At 36.6% G+C, this 17926-nt stretch overlaps 1 protein-coding gene across 1 annotated transcript in view; it reads right to left on the minus strand.

Annotated features, from left to right (window-relative positions):
• The window catches only part of LOC126352518 (uncharacterized), a 184419-nt gene that overhangs the window by 39093 nt on the left and 127400 nt on the right, over positions 1-17926 (minus strand). The window contains exon 6 of the mRNA XM_050002693.1: positions 11184-11294. Coding sequence (XP_049858650.1) covers positions 11184-11294 — 111 coding nt within the window. The remainder of the gene's footprint in view (positions 1-11183; positions 11295-17926) is intronic.

Here is a 17926-nt window from a genome sequence, read left to right on the forward strand (position 1 = left end):
TTATTCTGATTACACGTGTTTGAGCAATGAATACTTTTCTACTCAACGATGAATTACCCCAGAATATGATACCATACGAAAGCAGTGAATGAAAGTAGGCATAGTAAGCTAATTTACTGAGATTCTTATCACCAAAATTTGCAATAACCCTAATAGCATACGTAGCCGAACTCAGACTTTTCAGCAGACCATCAATGTGTTGCTTCCAGTTTAACCTCTCATCAATGGACACACCTAAAAATTTTGAAAATTCTAACTTAGCTACAGACTTCTGTTCAAAGTCTATATTTATTACTGGAGTTGTGCCATTTACTGTACGGAACTGTATATACCGTGTTTTATCAAAATTTAAAGAGAGTCCGTTTGCTAAGAACCACTTAATAATTTTGTGAAAAACATCATTTACAATTACATCACTTAGTTCTTGGTTTTTGTTATTACTATACTTGTATCATCAGCAAAAAGAACTAACTTTGCATCTTCATCAATATGGAATGGTAAGTCATTAATGTATATCAAGAACAGTAAAGGACCTAAGACCGAACCCTGTGGGACCCCATGCTTGATAGCCCCCCAGTTTGAGGAATCAGCTGTTGTATTAACATTACATGAACCACTTATTTCAACTTTCTGCATTCTTCCAGTTAAGTATGAATTAAACCATTTGTGCACTGCCCCCCTCAAACCATAATGATTTAGCTTATCTAAAAGAATTCCATAATTTACACAGTCAAAGGCCTTTGAGAGACCACAAAAAGTACCAATGGGTGATGTCCGGTTATTCAGAGCATTAAATATTGGATCAGTGAAAGCGTATATAGCATTTTCTGTTGAAAAGCCTTTCTGAAAACCAAACTGACATTTTGTTAGTACTTTATTTTTACATATATGGGAGGCTACTCTTGAATACATTACTTTCTCAAAAATTTTTGGTAGAGCTGTCAGAAGAGAGATTGGGCAATAGTTGTTGACATCCGACGTATCCCCCTTTTCATGCAATGATTTTACAATGGCATATTTCAGTCTATCGGGGAAAACACCCTGCTCCAAAGAGCTATTACATACGTGGCTGAGAATCCTACTTATCTGTGGGGAACAAGCTTTAAGTATCTTGCTGGAAATGCCATCTTTTAATTCCGTAAGAGCTTTTACTTTTCAGTGAGTTTATTATTTTACTGATTTCAGAGGGAGAGGTTCATGGAAATACAGTTGTTTCAAACTGCACAGGTATTGCCTCTTCTATTAGAAGTCTTGCCTCTTCTAGTGAAGATCTAGATCCTACTTTCTCCACGACATTTAAAAAATGATTATTGAAAATATTTCCAATTTCATATTGTTTGTTAGTACACTTGTCATTCAGTTTTATGGCACTAAAGTCTTCGTGTGCTCTTGGTTGCCCTGTCTCCCTTTCAATAATACTCGAAATTGCTTTAATTTTATTATCAGAGTTACTGATCTCAGACATGATACACATGCTTCTGGACTTTTTAATAACTTTTCTTAGTACCGCACAATAGTTTTTATAATATTGAACAATTTCGGGGTCAATACTCCCTCTTGCTGTTAGATACAGTTCTCTTTTACGGTTGCAAGATATTCTTATTCCTTTAGTTAGCCAAGGTTTTTTATATGTTTTCTTGGAATTATGTTTCACTGTTTTCTTGGGAAAACAATTTTCAAATACCCTTAAAAATGTATCGTGAAATAAGTTATATTTCAAGTTTGCATGGGGTTCCATATACACTTCATCCCAGTCTAGCTCCTTTAGTCTTTCCCTAAAGTTTGCAGTATTTATATTGTTAATTGAATGCACTGCTTTGAAATTCTGATTTGATATACTGCATAGAGCTATGCCATGTACTGTAACTAGCTGTGCACCATGATCTGAAAGACCATTCTCAACAGGATAAGCATTTATGTCCTTAAACTTATCTTGGTCTATAAAAAAGTTATCTATCAATGTCCTGCTGTTCTTTGTTATCCGAGTAGGAAAATCAATGACGGAGCTCAAATTGAAAGAACTGAGTAATACTACAAGGTCATTCTTCCTATCACACTCTTTCAGGGAATCAACATTGAAATCCCCACAAATGATAATTTGCTTCCCCCTGTCTGACAGATAGCACAACAAAGCATCCAAGTTTTCTAGAAATAGCTGGAAATTCCCTGAGTGGGACCTATACACTGTTACAATTATGAAAGTGCCATCATTTAGTTTTAGTTCAGTGGCACATGCTTCCATATGTTGCTCTACACAAAATTTTTTAGTTTCTAAATGTTTTGCGCTGTGGAAGCTTTTGACATATATGGCAACTCCTCCTCTCATCATATTATCTCTACTTACATGTGCAGCTGATTTGTACCCATTGATGCTAATCTTTTGCATATGTGAGAATGTGATGCTCATACAGGCATAGTACATCTATTACATTCTCAGTTTCTATATCTTCTAAACAAAGCAGAGGCTCATCAATTTTATTCTTCAATCCCCCAATATTTTGATGAAATATACTAACATTTTTCATTTTACTTTTGTGAGTATCTTTAACTTTTTTAACATCTTTAGTACTTGCCTGGCTGAGTTTCCCACTGGACACTGATTTTACACCACCTAGAGAGTGAATCAACAGGAACCACACCAATGTGTGACCCCGCATCAGATCCAAGTAGCCGTTCCAACTCCAAATTAACTCTCTTGACAGAAGAGCTCAAATGAGGCCGGTCGTGGCGTTCCAGAACCAACACAAACCCAACACTGGTATGACTCAATGCCGATGCAATATTTGCCAGGTCACACTCTATGCTGTACCCCGGATCTCTGTCAATACTGCTGCCCGGCCCACCCACAATAACCACGGTATATTCCTTAGTAAAGCCTCTACATAGTGAACCTAAATCCTCTGTAACCTGCCCCAGTCCAGCACTAGGTTTGAAAAAACTTGTAACCTGGTATTCTGACCCTAATTCATCCTGCAGAAGTTGGCCCACACCCCTAGCATGCGAACTACCTAGCAACAAGACTTTCTTTCTCTTTGCACACTTCCCTACCTTCTTATTCAATTTGCTGCTGAAAGCTTGTTGAGCCCTGTCTACATCTACTTCTGTGAGAGGCTCATCAGTTTCCGATTGAGGCAACAGGTCAAATCTATTTTGTACATTAATAACAAAGCTGTCAGAAGAATTTCTTGGCCTGTTCCTTATGCCTGTTGCCACTTCCCACCCCTGTTTACCCTTCTCCCCCCTTAACCTGCACAGTTCTCGTCTAGCCTCATCTTACTCAGCCTAAAGGGCAGCAATTTTCCCCTCCTGTTCCACAATCTTTCTATCTCTACTGCATAGCCTACAGAACCACTGATGAGTCTCGCTCATTTTCCCGATTCCCACGCCACTACAATCTCCCCAATGAAAAAAGTTACTACATCCATCACACCAGACCCCAGAGCTAACGATCCTATGGCACGTCAGGCACTTTACACTCATGGTACAAATCGATTTTAGTGACAGAAAGACAATTAAGTTACTGGAAAACAATGAAAATACATATACAAAAAATTAGGCCTACTCGCGACAATGTAAACAATGGTTCAGAAGTTTCTTACTGGAAATTGCTTAAGAGATGACGATACTCTACAGATATAAAGGGGCAGCAAACGTATTTGGCACACTAAACTATCAGTAAATGCACTTAAAATTGCAGTATGAAGTTTAATCTGAAGGCTCAAAAGTTCGGCCTGGCCACGATATGTAAACAAAACGAACTTTGCTTGATTACTGTGAAAATACGCGAGTAAGACAAAAACTTTTAATGGTACGCTTGAAGACCACTATAATTAACATAATAAATTAGTTTAAAGTGTTAGAAACAGTTTATTACTACTAAAATTACTTATCTTGTATGGGAGCTGTGACTCAAACGTCCGTATAGCAGGCGCAGGGCTACCAACTCTGTCTACAAGTGAAAGCTGCTTCAAGCGACCATATTACGCTGTTCACAAAGTCATCATTGGTTTCCTGTTGTCATTGGAACCATTCACAGAATTGCATCTGCTGATGGCGATCTGCAGGATGCAGGTGTTGCGTGAAAGCATAATGGTAAGTGTGCAGCCCATGCTTGTGCACCACTTTAATCACCATGCATTGCATGATATGCAGCTGACTTACTACGCTATGTGTACTTCCCTGGGGTTCTTGGTGTATGACCTCCAGAATAGCTTCTTCAGTAGCTAGAGTATGGCGAGTCCATGGACGACCTCTGTCACATGATTGTAGAAGCAGAGCACCTGACTTCCAAAGGTGCAGCTCCAGACAACGTAACACATTTTTATGTGGATGGCATCAATGAGGATATCTAGCAGCATATTCATGAGCAACAATACCAGCCCGGTTATCAGATGCACCAAGGACTGGAAGCATACCCACATAATCATTGTCTGCGTATGCATACATCTGCCACTCTGGTTTAGAGGTTTACAATGAAAAAATTTGATATGTGTACACATGAACATTGGAGTCTGTCACAGGCACATCACTCCACTCGTAACTAGTCCCTGTCTGGTGGACAGCACATACAGTATAAGCACATCATCAGTCCAAAGCACTTTTCCACCTAACGCACATTACCCCTCTGACAGATATTGTTCTGCATGATTCATCCGGACACCACTAATTGTGAAACGTTAGGTTTTGAATTACACTGTTTCCCTGACGGTCAGAGATGTGATGTTTCCACAGTCATATCGATATAATAATAATAATAATAATAATAATAATAATAATAATGAATTGAGATACATATTAAACAGCATGCAGTTACAAGACACAATGTTGAAAGTGGGCATAATTAGTGGGACCATGGTGACACACACAAATAGTAACATAATTTGCAAAGCACGTTGCAAATCCTACTGATAGCATAAGCCCCTAATGAAATGTAATGGACCAGAATGGGGCAACGATAATGGTTGGTACTAACCAATAGAACATTGGAGAAGGGTACAAAGAAAATAGGTCTCATATGTTTTAGATGAAGTGGTGCAAATAAATTCATACTCACGGCGTGGGAAGGGCTTCTTTCAAAGTTGACTAATCTTGCATTTCTATGACTGTAGTACGTAAGTGCAAATGTTTTCTAGAGGACCGCTCCAATTGCTGTTGGTGGTTAAGATGCCGGATACTGTACCACCTGGACCACATTTACCAAACAAAAAACATATGCCTCAATCCAGGATCGAACCATCATCCTCCTGCATCAACTTTACAGCATGATTAATATTTGCTGAACAAGTATTTACCAAACATATGGTTACAGTGTTGCCAGATTGTCAATCTTGTAACGTCTTTCTGCTGGATGTACTTACCGGAAATAATTTGGTGACAGACATTTGTTTATTGCTGGGCTGCGAGGAGTCATGCTGCAAAGCCCAAGTACACACACAGACACACACACACACACACACACACACACACACACACACACACACTATCTCTCACCTCTGCCTCATGGTCAAATTACTACTGTATATCTCTGTATATATGTCTCATCACTATACGTTAAACTGAATGTAAAAGAATTTCAATTAATAGGAGATATACACTAGCACAACACTAGGGGGAAAATTAAAAGACACAGACCCTTAAAAGCAGCCTATTCCCCCCAAAGTCAGCTCACTAAATATCTTTAACAAATTATCAGCCGTGGCATGGTTGATGTCTCATAAATTATTTCAAGGAAAATTGTGTAACTGGTTGAGTGAAAATTCAATTTATAATATAAAATATTTTTTCATGTACAGATTGTGAACATATGTTAAAATTCAGAATCTATAGTTAAATGTCTGTAATGGCGTATGTAATTAACTATATTAATATTACGTATGATACATGGAGCCTATGCCATTATGGTCAACGGTGAATAAAGATGACCAAAGGATAAGTACATTTCCATAACATGCAATCTGTTCCTGTACTTCTCTTTCCTACACTAATGTATTTATTGTATCTGTCACAGCCCACTGGTTCTCCTTTTAACTTAAGGGGACTGATGTGATAGTTTGTAGCAGATGGGAAGAATGTGGTGGTGGAAGGGGGAGGAGAGGAGGGGGTGCGGGGCGGCTAGAACTGGAAGTACGGAGTATTTTAAATATTTTAGAAGATGAATGGCAACTTGTCAGCAGTCATAAAAATTTCCAATTCTGACACTGTTAAAACCTGTGTAATACAGATTTTTAAATCATGTTCTTGAAAGAAAAACACCTGACCACACTATATATTTTTTGCCATTCCTGAGAGCTATAGGGTCCCCCCCCCCCCCCCTTCCCACCTGGTATTGCATCATTCTTTCAACAGTTGTCCAAAAGACACATACACAGACAGACACAACACACACACTATTTCCCTTTTATTACACACTTTTGGTTCTCTGTATCTTGCACATATGTTATCCATGGTCCCCCCCCTCTCTGTAGCATCTAGATTTCCCGTATCCCTCTCTCTACCCATTATTCACTTTCAAACACATCCATAAATTGTCTCTTTAACTGTATGATTAGTATTCTTGCTTGAATTTGTTAGTTAATGTGCTGAGGGGCAGAATTCATTGTAAACAGTCTTCTATTCTCACAGAATGTAGATAATCTTTGTTCTGTGACAAATGTCAGTCTGGTCATGATAAAAATAGTTACTAAGGAGAATACATATGGTGAAATTGCTCAAAAGGTGGCATTTTCTGATTATTATGTCTTAATAACATTTGATCTCTCCTGATTAGTTTGTTGCATCATTTGTCAATAAATTCCAATTGGAAGAGTACTTTTTATCATTTCAAAGTTAACAGTGCAAGTGTAAAAAAAATCCGGTCCTTCTGTATTGACTTGCTATATCTGGAACTATTCAATCTACAAGGCTGTAGTTTTCAGCTATTTATTCCTTGAATTCATGTTAAAAGGATGGATGCACTGTGTACACAGAAATGGCAGTATTTGCACACGCATCTTGTGGATTTACTTTGTGGGTGTAGTGTTTCATAGGTGTTGAACTGCAAACATAGTCATTTTGTGTACTATTACACATTCTTATACCTCTTTACAACACGACGAAAAGAAAGAAGCAACATTTCCATGGGAATCAGCATAGGACTGGATCTGAATCCAGTGCTGATCCTGAAATAGATGTTTCACAGACACACAAAAAGGACATGCCTACTAGTGCTTCTAGGAGGAAACTTGGAAACCATGAGGATTTATTTATTGACAAAGGAGATCATGTAAATAGTTTAGGTTATGTTGTTTTTAGATTTGAGTGTGTTAGGACAAGTTTTACAAGATGCTGTTTCATATAAGGTTTGTTGTGGGCAAATTATCATCTTTGAAGACACATCTGCAAGGACTGGACTAGCTAACGAACTTGCTGTTCAAAGCAAAGTTTCAGGCTCTCTACATCATTTTGGACTTCTCAAAAGGGCAAGAATGACTTGTTTGAGAGCAATGTTAGATTCTTGTATGGAATAAGGTGCATAGGTAAAGGACTGATTGCAGCTCAAGTATTGTGTGTGAGGCTGAACTTGTCAAACCCACCATCTGGAGCAAGTGAGTACACAGAAGTAATTGGTGAGTGTGTCATCTCTGTTGCTGTCGCTTCTATGAAAGCCACTGATAAAGAAGCAGAATTAAAGAACATGACAGACTTATCTGTGGCAGTTGATGGTACACAGCAGAATAGAGGCCACACATCTAAAAATGCAGTTGCAACTATCATTAGTGTAGACACGGGTAAAATTTCAGACATCGAAGTGCTAACTAAATACTGCCATCTGTGTAAATCAGTTGGCAATGAAACAGTTGAAAGTCATAAAACAAACTGTGCCAAGAATTATGAGAGAACTAGTGGGGGTATGGAAGCTGCTGCAGCTGTTTCTATGTTGAGACGCTCACAGCAGGAAAGAGGTGTGTCCTACACTGAGTATTTGGGGAATGGAGGCCTTCCAATCAGTTGTGGGAAGCCAACCATATGGTGAAAAGCATGTTTTGAAGATTGAATGTGTGGGCCATGTTCAACAACGAATGGGAACATGCCTTTGAAAACTGAAGCAGACAAAAGGAAAAGAGAAGTTATCAGATGGAAAGACGCTAAATGGTAAAGGAAGACTTACAGACAAAAACATTGATGAACTCCAGAAACATTATATAATGACAATAAGGAACAACACACATGGCCTTCAAGGAATGAAAAGAGCATAGTGGGCTACATTCTCCCACAAATCAACCACTGATGATACACATATATATGGTATTTGCCCACTTGGTGCTGATTCATGGTGCAAGTACCGTAAAGCTCAAGCAGCGAGTACAGAGGAAGTACAGAGGAACAGTTTAGGCACAAAAACAGCATATCATCTGCAGTGATGGAAGTAATTAAGCCAATATGTAGAGAGTTAGTTCATCCTGATCTTCTTTCCAAATGTCCCCATGGTCGAATGCAAAACCCGGGATGAGTCTTTCAATAATGTCATTTGAACCCACATACCAAAAAATGACTTTGTATGAAAACTCTATGCTTGGGTGTTTTTGATGCTATGACAACGCTTAATGATGGCAATAAGGGATGAATTAGGGTACTAGGGCAACTTGGAATCACTCCAGGAGCCAACACACTGTAAGCATTCCAGTGAATGGATCGACTCAGGATCATGAAAGGGTAGTGTGCAGCAGAGGAAATGGCTAAAGAAGCAAGAGGCAGGAAAAGCAGAAAGCTTCTAGGTTTGCAGGATGATCAAGTACACGATCCAGAAAAAGCTGATTACAGGCCTGGCTGTTTCTAGGGCGATATGGATGGTTCCATATGTGGATTAATATCAAATAAAATGTTTAAACTTGATTTCACAGAAATGACATTTTTTAAAATATTTGACCCATTATCTCAGAAACTATTACAGATAATAACTATTACAGATACATATGTCTCATTTTACACAGTGTTACCTCTTAGTACGCTGCACCTGCTGAACCACAAAAACATCTCAACTTGCAAAGATTTTTACTTAGAGAAGGAACAGGGCACTTTAAAAAAAATAATAATAAAATAAAATAAAATAAATTGAACATAATTTTTAAAAAATCATAACTACCTAATTATTTGTCTGTATATTCTGACCCTGGTTCAGTAATCAGAAAAGGAGTGAAACTATACTTCCTAAAAATTTCAGATCTCTATCTCTCAATGGTTCTGATCTAATGGGTCATCAATATAGCAAATTTAACACTGTAGGTACAGGACATACACACTCCCCTTAAACCAGATAACCAGCAACACCATATGATAAAGAGAAGACAGTACCTTTTTTTTTTTTCTCTGAGTGGGTGTTACCCTGTTAATTTTTAATTTAGCCAGGATAAACAGAATATTAACATAATTTATAAAAGTCTTTCAATTTATCGACATAACCTTAATAAGTTACACATTTCTGAAAATTATTCTTCATAAAAAGATCCATGAAACTAAATGAAACTAACTTTCCCACACCAGCTTCTCTTGATACCACTGCAATTTGGTTTACATGTCTATGGATTATTTTTTTCCCCCTTAATATGTTATCTGTTTCCAGAATGAAATTTTCACTTTGCAGCAGACTGTGCACTGATACGAAACTTTCTGGCAGATTAAACCTGTGTGCTGGATCGAGACTCGAACTCGTGACCTTTGCATGCAACTGCTTTACTGGCTGAGCGACCCAAGTGCTACTCACAACCTGTCCTCATAGCTTTACTTCTGTCAGTACCTCACCTCCCACCTTCCAAACTTTACAAAAGCTGTCCAGCAAAAGATGCAAGACTAGCACTCCTGGAAGAAAGGATATTGTGGAGACATGGCTTAGCCACAGTTCAGTGTTGTTTCCGGAATGAAATTTTCACCCTGTAGTAGAGTGTGTGCTGATATGAAACTTCCTGGAAGATTAAAACCATGTGCCAAACTGAGGCTCAAACTCAAGACCTTTACCTTTTGCAAGCAAGTTTTGCAGGAGAGCTTCTGTGAAACTTGAAAGGTGGGAGACATGGTACCAATGGAAGTAAAATGTACACCTGCTTAAGGCAAATGTCTTGAGTTTGAATCTTGGTCTGGCACACAGTTATAATCTGCCAAGAAGTTTCATGTTATCCATTGCTTATTTCATGTACATTTTTATGCCAAACATTCTGGTTAATTTAGTTTTCAGGTTTCTCTACACTTTTACAAAAACTTATTCTTATTTGCTTTTTTCTATCAGATCCCATATAAATGGTCACAGTTAATAAAATCCCAACTTTTACTTGAAATTTTGGTACTGGTGTCAAATTGCTAGATGAATTAGTTTTCCTCTACTTCTTCATCTACACTTACATTTACATCTACATACATACTCCACAAGCTACCATACTGTCCATGGCAGAAGGTACCACATGCCACTACTAGTCATTTCCTTTTCTGTTGCACTTGCAAATAGGATGAGAGAAAAATTACTATCTACAAGCCTCTGTATAAGGTCTAATTTCTCGCATCTTATCTCCATGGTCTTTATGCAAAAAGCAAGTTGGCAGGAATAGAATCACTCTCCAAATTTCTACAACAGTGCCTAGCAAAAAGAGCATCTTCTTCCCTTTAGGGATTCCCATTTGAATATATGAAGCATCTCCATAATACTTGCATGTTGATTGAACGTACCAGTAACAAATCTAGCAGCATGCTTCCAGATTGCTTCAATGTCTTCCTTTAATCCAATCTGATGGGGATCTCAAACACTTGAACAGAATCAAAAATGAGTTACACTAGTGTTCTGTATGCCACCTCCTTTATGGTTGATTTACACTTTCCTGAAATTCTCCCAATAAAACAAAGTTCAGCATTGGCCTTCCTTACTACCAACCTGATGTGCTCATTCCATTTTATATCTCATTACTTATGCTACCAGTAATTACTAAAGGAATATCACTTTCCCTGAAGTTATGCAGCAAGTTTTTGTTTGTTAATAGAATCTGGTTTTGGCTTATTATGCCACATTCTGGTGAGAACCTGGTTTGTCTACAAATTGTCACAGGAAATCAAGAAACACTTTTTTTCATAAATTTCTGATACCCATCAGAATAAAATTCAGTTGCTGGAGTGTTATCAGTTATTCAAACTACATAGGAAAAAAAATATATGTGTGTGCTCACAATTGCAGTGTACTCTCCTTTAGTCCAAAAGGATAACAGCTCTCCAGTGTTGATAATTAATGCTCCTGGTAAGAAGCCAACACGTGCCCATTCACCTGCAGCTGTTTTCACCTGTGAAATAAAACTTTGTTTTAATTCTTATTTGTTAAAGAAGTCCAAAGCTATTTCCATAATTTAAATTTGGTACTGTACATTACTTTTCAAAGTTGTATAATGACAGTTTTTGATTTGACAGATATATCCTTGGTGACCTTCAATTTTTGGGATTTAGGCCATGAACTGAGGCATATATTTCTGCCTAACATTTCCTCTCTCCCTATGAGAAGCATCTTCAGAACTATCAAGATAAATGGTAAAATTCTCCAGATGTAATACTTTTGGGAAAAAAATAATCATTCTGCCTGTGATAAAGAGTCACTGACATATATTGTGGTGTCACCGCCAGACACCACACTTGCTAGGTGGTAGCCTTTAAATCGGCCGCGGTCCGTTAGTATATGTCGGACCCGCATGTCGCCACTATCAGTGATTGCAGACCGAGCGCCGTCACACGGCAGGTCTAGTCTAGAGAGACTCCCTAGCACTCGCCCCAGTTGTACAGCTGACTTTGCTAGCGATGGTTCACTGTCTACATAAGCTCTCAGTTGCAGAGATGACAGTTTAGCATAGCCTTCAGCTACGTCATTTGCTACGACCTAGCAAGGCGCCATATTCAGTTACTATAATAACTTCAAGAATGTATTCTGAACAGATAATATTGTGAATCATGTATGGTCAAGAGCGACGTTCATCATTAATGGATTAAAGTTAAGTATCAAACTAATTATGGCCGCTTTCTGAATTCTCATTCCTTGTCATGTTCCAGACCTCATGTCAGTATAGTTCTTCCCTCCTCACGCTAGCCTGCTTGAGCTAAAACGCATGCATTTCGGCCTCCACTCGTAACACGGTGTTGGCTCTTCTGCTAATACAAAATATATTATACACATGTTTGTATTTATTTTATGTTCAACAAAAGAACATGTTTTTAATCATGACAACTTTCACCTGACACTGACCATCTGTAGAATTCATATAGGCTATGATATATGGATTCTAAAAATGGTCAATGTACAATTAAAATTGGTAATGACTAAAAATGTGTTCTGTAATCACGTCTAATAGAAATAAATTCAATCATTTATTCCTTCACTAGCTTCAGAAATTGATTGTACTGTTATAAACAGGTTGGACAGAGTACTGCTTAAGAATGAAATAAGGATGTGATTGCACCCCTTAAAATGTTCACAAAAGATATTGTGGCTAGTACTGAAGTTGGAATGTGTTTTATCTAAATTATCCACAGATGAAATATGCTTCACATATGCTAAGGATGAAATAAACCTGCAGCAAGTTAAAAAAAAAAGCAAGATTAAAGTTCTCAGCAACTTAGATTAAGTGGCTAAGTGTATGAGTGTCTGGGCTAAAAGTGAAAGGTTGGTTGTGCAATGTTCATTACAGACACTTACTGTTTCCCTCAGTCTCTTTTGGTAATTCTTTGTGTATGTGAAGAAAAATACAGTTCATTCGGTGGTTCAAATTTTGTGTTAAGCTATAGGGGTGGGGGTGGGGGGGGGGGGAGGGGGGGGACTGGAGATACTGAAGAACCAAACAAATTTAAGTGGACCAGCATAACATACAAAAAAGACAGAAAGAAGCATTACAATAAGACAGAAAGTGAATTATATATTACAGGTGATTCACTTGAAAAACACAGTCATTCCAAACTCCGGAATTGACATTTGGCCTGGAATCAGGACACATCAATTGCATACACACCTAAACATCATCTTAAACTCAAGATAGAACACAGCAGATAAGCATAGCAGAAATCTAAAAGGCGTTTTTATCCATAAGTGTCTTGCCAAAGATTGTCTACATGTGAATAGGTTGGGCTCAAAAATATTCAATAAGATGTTCATAGACACTTGCCAGGTCATAAAAAATAAGGGAAACTAATCAGCAGTAAGAAAGACAAAACCAAACCATGATCTGGCAAGAAATATGCCAAAGCCCATAACTAATAGTCAAAGTAGGTACCTGTATATTATCCACTGGAATATAAATGGTTTAAACACTGATGCTTCTAACAAAAAAAGCTCCAAAATAGATGAGTTGGAAATCCTTCTGTCAGAGTGTGCAAATATTAGAGTTGTTTGTTTAAATGAGCACTGGTTTACTGAGGATACAATAAAAATTCTAAACAAAATAGGGAACTTCAGATTATCAAGTACCTTTTGCAGAAGAAACAAGCCACGTGGAGGCTTCTGTATACTTCTAGATAGTGATATAAATTATGAGACCAGAAACTGTCTTAATTATTTAAATGAAGAATGTGTGTTTGAGACTTGTTGGGTAGAAATAGTGGACTCACTAGCAAATGTTACAACAATCTCAATATACATAATTCCAGTGACATCAACAACAGAACTATTCTTATCCAAGCTTCAATTTATGTGAGAAAACCTTTGTAGAGTAAAAAAGAAAAAAAATTGCAATAGCTGCTGATTTTAATATTGGTATCATAAGTGATAATAGCCACACTTCAAGACTCACTGACTTGGTAAAGAAATATGGTTTAAAATTGAGTTTCTTTGAATCTACTAGAGAAAATGGCAATCAACAACATGTATTGACAATGTTGTAACTAATTATGTGTATGAAGATGTGTATAAATTTTGTCTAGATCAAGGTATTTCAGATCATTGTGGATTGTTCATTGAGCAGCCACAGACAGACAGGAACATTTCACATATGAGATCCCATATGAGCTGAAACTTTAGCAAAGAAAACTTGCTAACATTTAGTGAGAAGCTAAAAGAGAAAACATGGCCTTTTGATCATTGTAACTAAAGTGACGAAAACTTAGAGAAATTCCTCAATAGTTTCCTTGTTGTTTTTAATGAAACATTTCCACCTAGACTCTGCAGCAACAAAATAACAAATAAAGTGAAGTGGATTACCCAGGGCATAAAAATTTCCAGTGTAAGGAAAGACAACTGCACAGAGAACTAAAATATAATAAAGATATTAATATCATTAAATATGTTAAGATTCTATAAAACCATATTTAAAAGAGTTGTCAGGGCAGCAAAACAACTGGCAAATAACAGACTAATTTTAAATCATAAAAGTAAGACAAAGGCTATGTTGTCAGTCATTAAATCAGAATTAGGTGTTAAAGCCTATAACCAACAAATTTCAAAAATTGGCATTAAAGCAAATACTAGAGTACTTTAATGAATTCTTTATAAATGTAGCAAAGCCAGATGTAGATGTAACAGATTATCACAACAAAGTAAATCCCTTTGCCCTGTGGAGGATGTGGAAAATGCTATTCTAACATTCAGAAACAAAAAATCTGTAGTTGTACACAATAGAATTGCAAACCCATTAGCTTAAACAATAAATCAATGTTTTGAAGAGTGCTGTTTCCCAGAGGTATTGAAATATGCTAATATGCTAAAGTCAAACCACTCTTCAAGAAGGGATCAAGAGAGATCATGGGAAATTATCATCCTATCTCAATTCTCCCAGTCGTACCTGAAATATCTGAAAAACTTGCTGTTGCTCAAATCCAAAACTACATTGCAAAATATTTTGTTATCCTAAACAATCAATTTGGTTTTCAGCAGTGGAAAAAACCATAGATGAAGTAAACGGTTTCATTGAGAAAATAAGTACATCATTAGACAAGAGAAATAAGGTGGCAGGAATTTTCTGTGACCTCACAAAGGCATTTGATTCTGTAGACCAAGCATTGCTTGTTTACAAACTTGAAAAATATGGCATTAGCAGCACTGCCGTACAGTGGCTTAAATCCTACCTATCAAACAGAAAGCAAAGAGTTAGCATTTCTTCAAATGGCACATATTATTTTTCTGAGTGGAAAAAAATATCTCAGAGTGTTCCACAAGGCTCCATATTAGGCCCAGTCCTATTTCTCTTTCATGTTAATGACTTACCATTAAATGTCAGCTCCTCATCAGTTCTGTTCGCAGATGATACTTCTGTATTAGTGGAAGATCAGGAGTTGGAAAAATTCCCAAATCTGTGATCAGTATCCTCAGTACCATAGAAAGTTGGTTTCAGCTAAATGGGTTGAATATAAACATATCTAAGACTCACATGATGCAGTTTAAAACCAAACAATCAAAATGTGAGCAGATTAAGATTGTACACAACAACCATGGTATAGAAGAAACTGACTCAGTCAAATTCTTAGGTTTAAATGTAGATAATAGTTGAAGCTGGCAGGCACACATTGAATATCTGGAAAACAAACTGAGCAGCTATGCCTTTGCAATGCAAATATTATCAACTGCAACTCACATGGACACATGAAAAATAGCATATACAAGCTACTTTGAATCCATTATTAGGTATGGTATTGTTTTTTGGGGATCTCGACAAACATAGTGCGGATACTAAAAATACAGAAAAAAAATCATTCAAAATATGTGCACTGCTAATCTCAAAGAACCATGTTGACCATTATTTAGAAAACTTAAAATATGAACTCTGTCATCCTTATACATGTATGGGATTATTATATTTTTGTACACCAGACATGAATTATTTGAGGTAAACCATTTTGTCCATTCACATCATACTAAAAACAAAGAAAATTTTATGCTCCCCACCCACCACCTCAGACTGTGTGCCCAGGGACCTCAATACATGGGGATGAAAATTTGTAATAAATTAAAAGGGGAACAAGTTGATACAGATGAATTTAGGTTCACTTAAAAGAAAGCTATATGAGATACTGACTTTGAAGTGTTATTACTCAGTGGATGAATTCATGCGGGACAAACTAGAAATCTGCGCTGGATACGATATGTTACACATTCCAAGAAATATCCTTATAGTGTTGTTATTTATTATAGTGCTATTATTTATTATCATAAAATGCACTGTAACGGTTTTATAAATTTTTGACATGCCTCGTGTAAGTAAACCAAATGGATTGCAAATGTATGTCATGAGATGAATAACACACAATTCACAAAATTCACAACTACTGGATCCTTCTGTATAAGATACAAATCAGCATCACATATACAGTAATTATAATCAAAGAGATCAGTTTACATTAGATATGTTTCACATGACATTGTGTGAAGCCGAATTTTTGAAGACCACAATTAATTGTTGCAACTGGGTCACCAGGATCATCACCAGAGCCATAAATACAACTACCTTCTACATTGTAATGGCATTGCATAGTGGTTAGTGTATTAACCTGATGTGGAGAGGGTCATAGGTTCAAAGCTTATTGAATGTAGCATTTTTTTTTCTAGACCTAATAAAAAGACTTTGATTATAATTTTTATTAAATTGGTTTAGTTGTAATTCTTTTTTTTTTTTTATTTCTAATACTTCATCACATCATCTTCATTATCATATCGACTTATGAAATTTTGCTGCAGAAAATGTCTGTGGCAAAAAACATGTTATGAATTTTTTCTGTCTTGAGTTTGCTCATAAATGTTAGTGTTCAACACCAGGAACAAAGTGATCACGATATTAGATCTTCCATAGATTGCTGATCACTTTCTCAGATACACTGCACATCTTGAGGTCATGGTTAGATCAGTACATGAGTTTAAATTCATGGCTATGAAACAGTTGTCAGTCACATTTCGATCATTTCTCACTCAAAATCAGTTGTCAACAGAGCATCTCACAATTCTGTCATACCTCGCAGTGGCCGCTTCCAATGCTGTTCCGAGTTACACATTAACATCCAGCAGTGGATGTGGCAACACAGTAGTGTCAAGTGGCAGATGGTAACTATCAAGTAATTTTAATCAGATTATAGATTTGTAATATGGCACTTTCCTATTAGACTCATTCAGCACCAAGTGAGGTGGCACAGTGATTAAGACAATAGACTCACATCTGGGACGATGATGGTTCAAGTCCACATCCAGCCATACTGATTTAGGTTTTCTGTGATTTCCCTAAATTGCTTCATGCAAATAAGAAAATTGATTAGGTCAATGGGAATTTTATTCTACTGAATCCAAGAATTCTAGTGTAAAACATATTGGCAGTTCTGTCATTCTGTAGCTTTACATATAAAAATCATCTGTGAGCACGTTATATACTAAAATACAAATAAATTATTATGTAATGTGTTAAAAAACAGCCACTTTAGAGTGAAAAAATGATAAAATGCAATGTTATTTTTAGCATTTTGGCTATAAAATCAAAACAAGTGCTTATTATTTCTATTCAGCAATGGGAATGACAGTACAGAAATGTCTATTAAGATTTTTTGCCAATGGCACTGTACATAATAGCATAAAATAATTGAAGAAAAATTGGAGCAAAATATAAACATTTTAAAATGGCCTTGAATAAAAATAATATTACATTGTTATGGATATTTATATCTATATTATGAAAGAGATAATTTTAGACATTGTTATCTTACATAAGACTTCTGGGGTAATGTACATAAGGTCAATAACTTATTTACTGTACAAAAGTAAATAACAAAATTACAATACAAAGCTAAAATAATCAAACGTCTTGTAGAGGACCCTTCAAAGAGTATAGGAATTCTAACACTTCCATCAGAGCATTTTTGCTCTTTAAGTTCAATCACTTAATGTAATAAAAGTAAAATTCAAACAAACTGTGAGATACAGTACCACAGTAGATGACATAATATAATTTCCAAATTTAGTGGTCAC

Source organism: Schistocerca gregaria, chromosome 1 (genome assembly GCF_023897955.1).
Source record: "Schistocerca gregaria isolate iqSchGreg1 chromosome 1, iqSchGreg1.2, whole genome shotgun sequence".
Taxonomy (NCBI): domain Eukaryota; kingdom Metazoa; phylum Arthropoda; class Insecta; order Orthoptera; family Acrididae; genus Schistocerca; species Schistocerca gregaria.